The sequence below is a fragment of the Drosophila montana genome, unplaced genomic scaffold (genome assembly GCF_035044405.1).
Source record: "Drosophila montana isolate Dmon_TW-CO22-7 unplaced genomic scaffold, ASM3504440v1 contig_402_1, whole genome shotgun sequence".
Taxonomy (NCBI): domain Eukaryota; kingdom Metazoa; phylum Arthropoda; class Insecta; order Diptera; family Drosophilidae; genus Drosophila; species Drosophila montana.
In genome coordinates, this window is record NW_026998739.1 from 5595734 (window position 1) to 5596522 (window position 789).

Genomic DNA, 789 nt, shown 5'->3' on the forward strand with positions numbered 1-789 from the left:
TTATATTAAGCGTGTGGTAAAATCTTTTATCTCCCAAGATAAATTAATAAATTAATTTAAGAACTTTAGGATATGACAGTCTGCAGCAAGCAATATTTCAAGTAATCAAATTCGTCAAAAAATGTGAAATATTTCATAGAATTAGACAATCGCTTGCGCGATCCAAATATACTATATGATATAAATATCAATCGACTGTCATTTGCCAACTTTCTCTTTTCATAGTCGAGAAGCACATGAATTTGAATGCCAATATTCACTTGAATCAATCCAAATGGCATATGATCGAGTCGGCTGTGGCTGTGGCAACACATATATCCACGCTGGAGGCGTCGCAGAAGCGGCCCGTGGGGCAGGTGCCATTCACACTGGTGGGCGTCGTGGCGCCAAAACAGAATGCGAATGTGGTGCGCGAGGTGCACGCAAAAACATAGTTCTCGTTGCACAGACCACAGCTGTCGGTGTCGCCACAACTGGCGGGCATTTCGGAGCGCTGGAAACAGATTTGCGGCTTATCCGTGCAGACCAGGCCGTCGGGGCAGTTGAATATCTGATTCGTATTGGGGCTATCCTGGCCAAAGCACAATTGATATGCAGTCTGATTAATGCAGGCCGCATCGTTGCTGGCCTGACAGAGATTACAGCTGCTGTTCACCAGATGCAGCTGCCAGCTCAGTGCAGCCAAAACTGTAAGCTTCTATATAGCTTAATATCCAGCTGTATATCGGCCATATTCGCAACACTTACCACATATACAAGAGTGGACATCTTTTCGCTACTTCAAACGAG

At 44.6% G+C, this 789-nt stretch overlaps 1 protein-coding gene across 1 annotated transcript; it reads right to left on the reverse strand.

The window, feature by feature from the left end:
- Nucleotides 1-216: 216 nt before the first annotated feature.
- On the reverse strand, nt 217-789 carry LOC135439234 (uncharacterized). The gene is made up of 2 exons (XM_064697913.1): nt 748-789; nt 217-694 (listed from the first exon to the last, which is right to left on the reverse strand). The coding sequence occupies exons 1-2, from the start codon at nt 766-768 to the stop codon at nt 266-268; spliced, it is 450 nt and encodes a 149-aa protein (XP_064553983.1). The 5' UTR covers nt 769-789; the 3' UTR covers nt 217-265.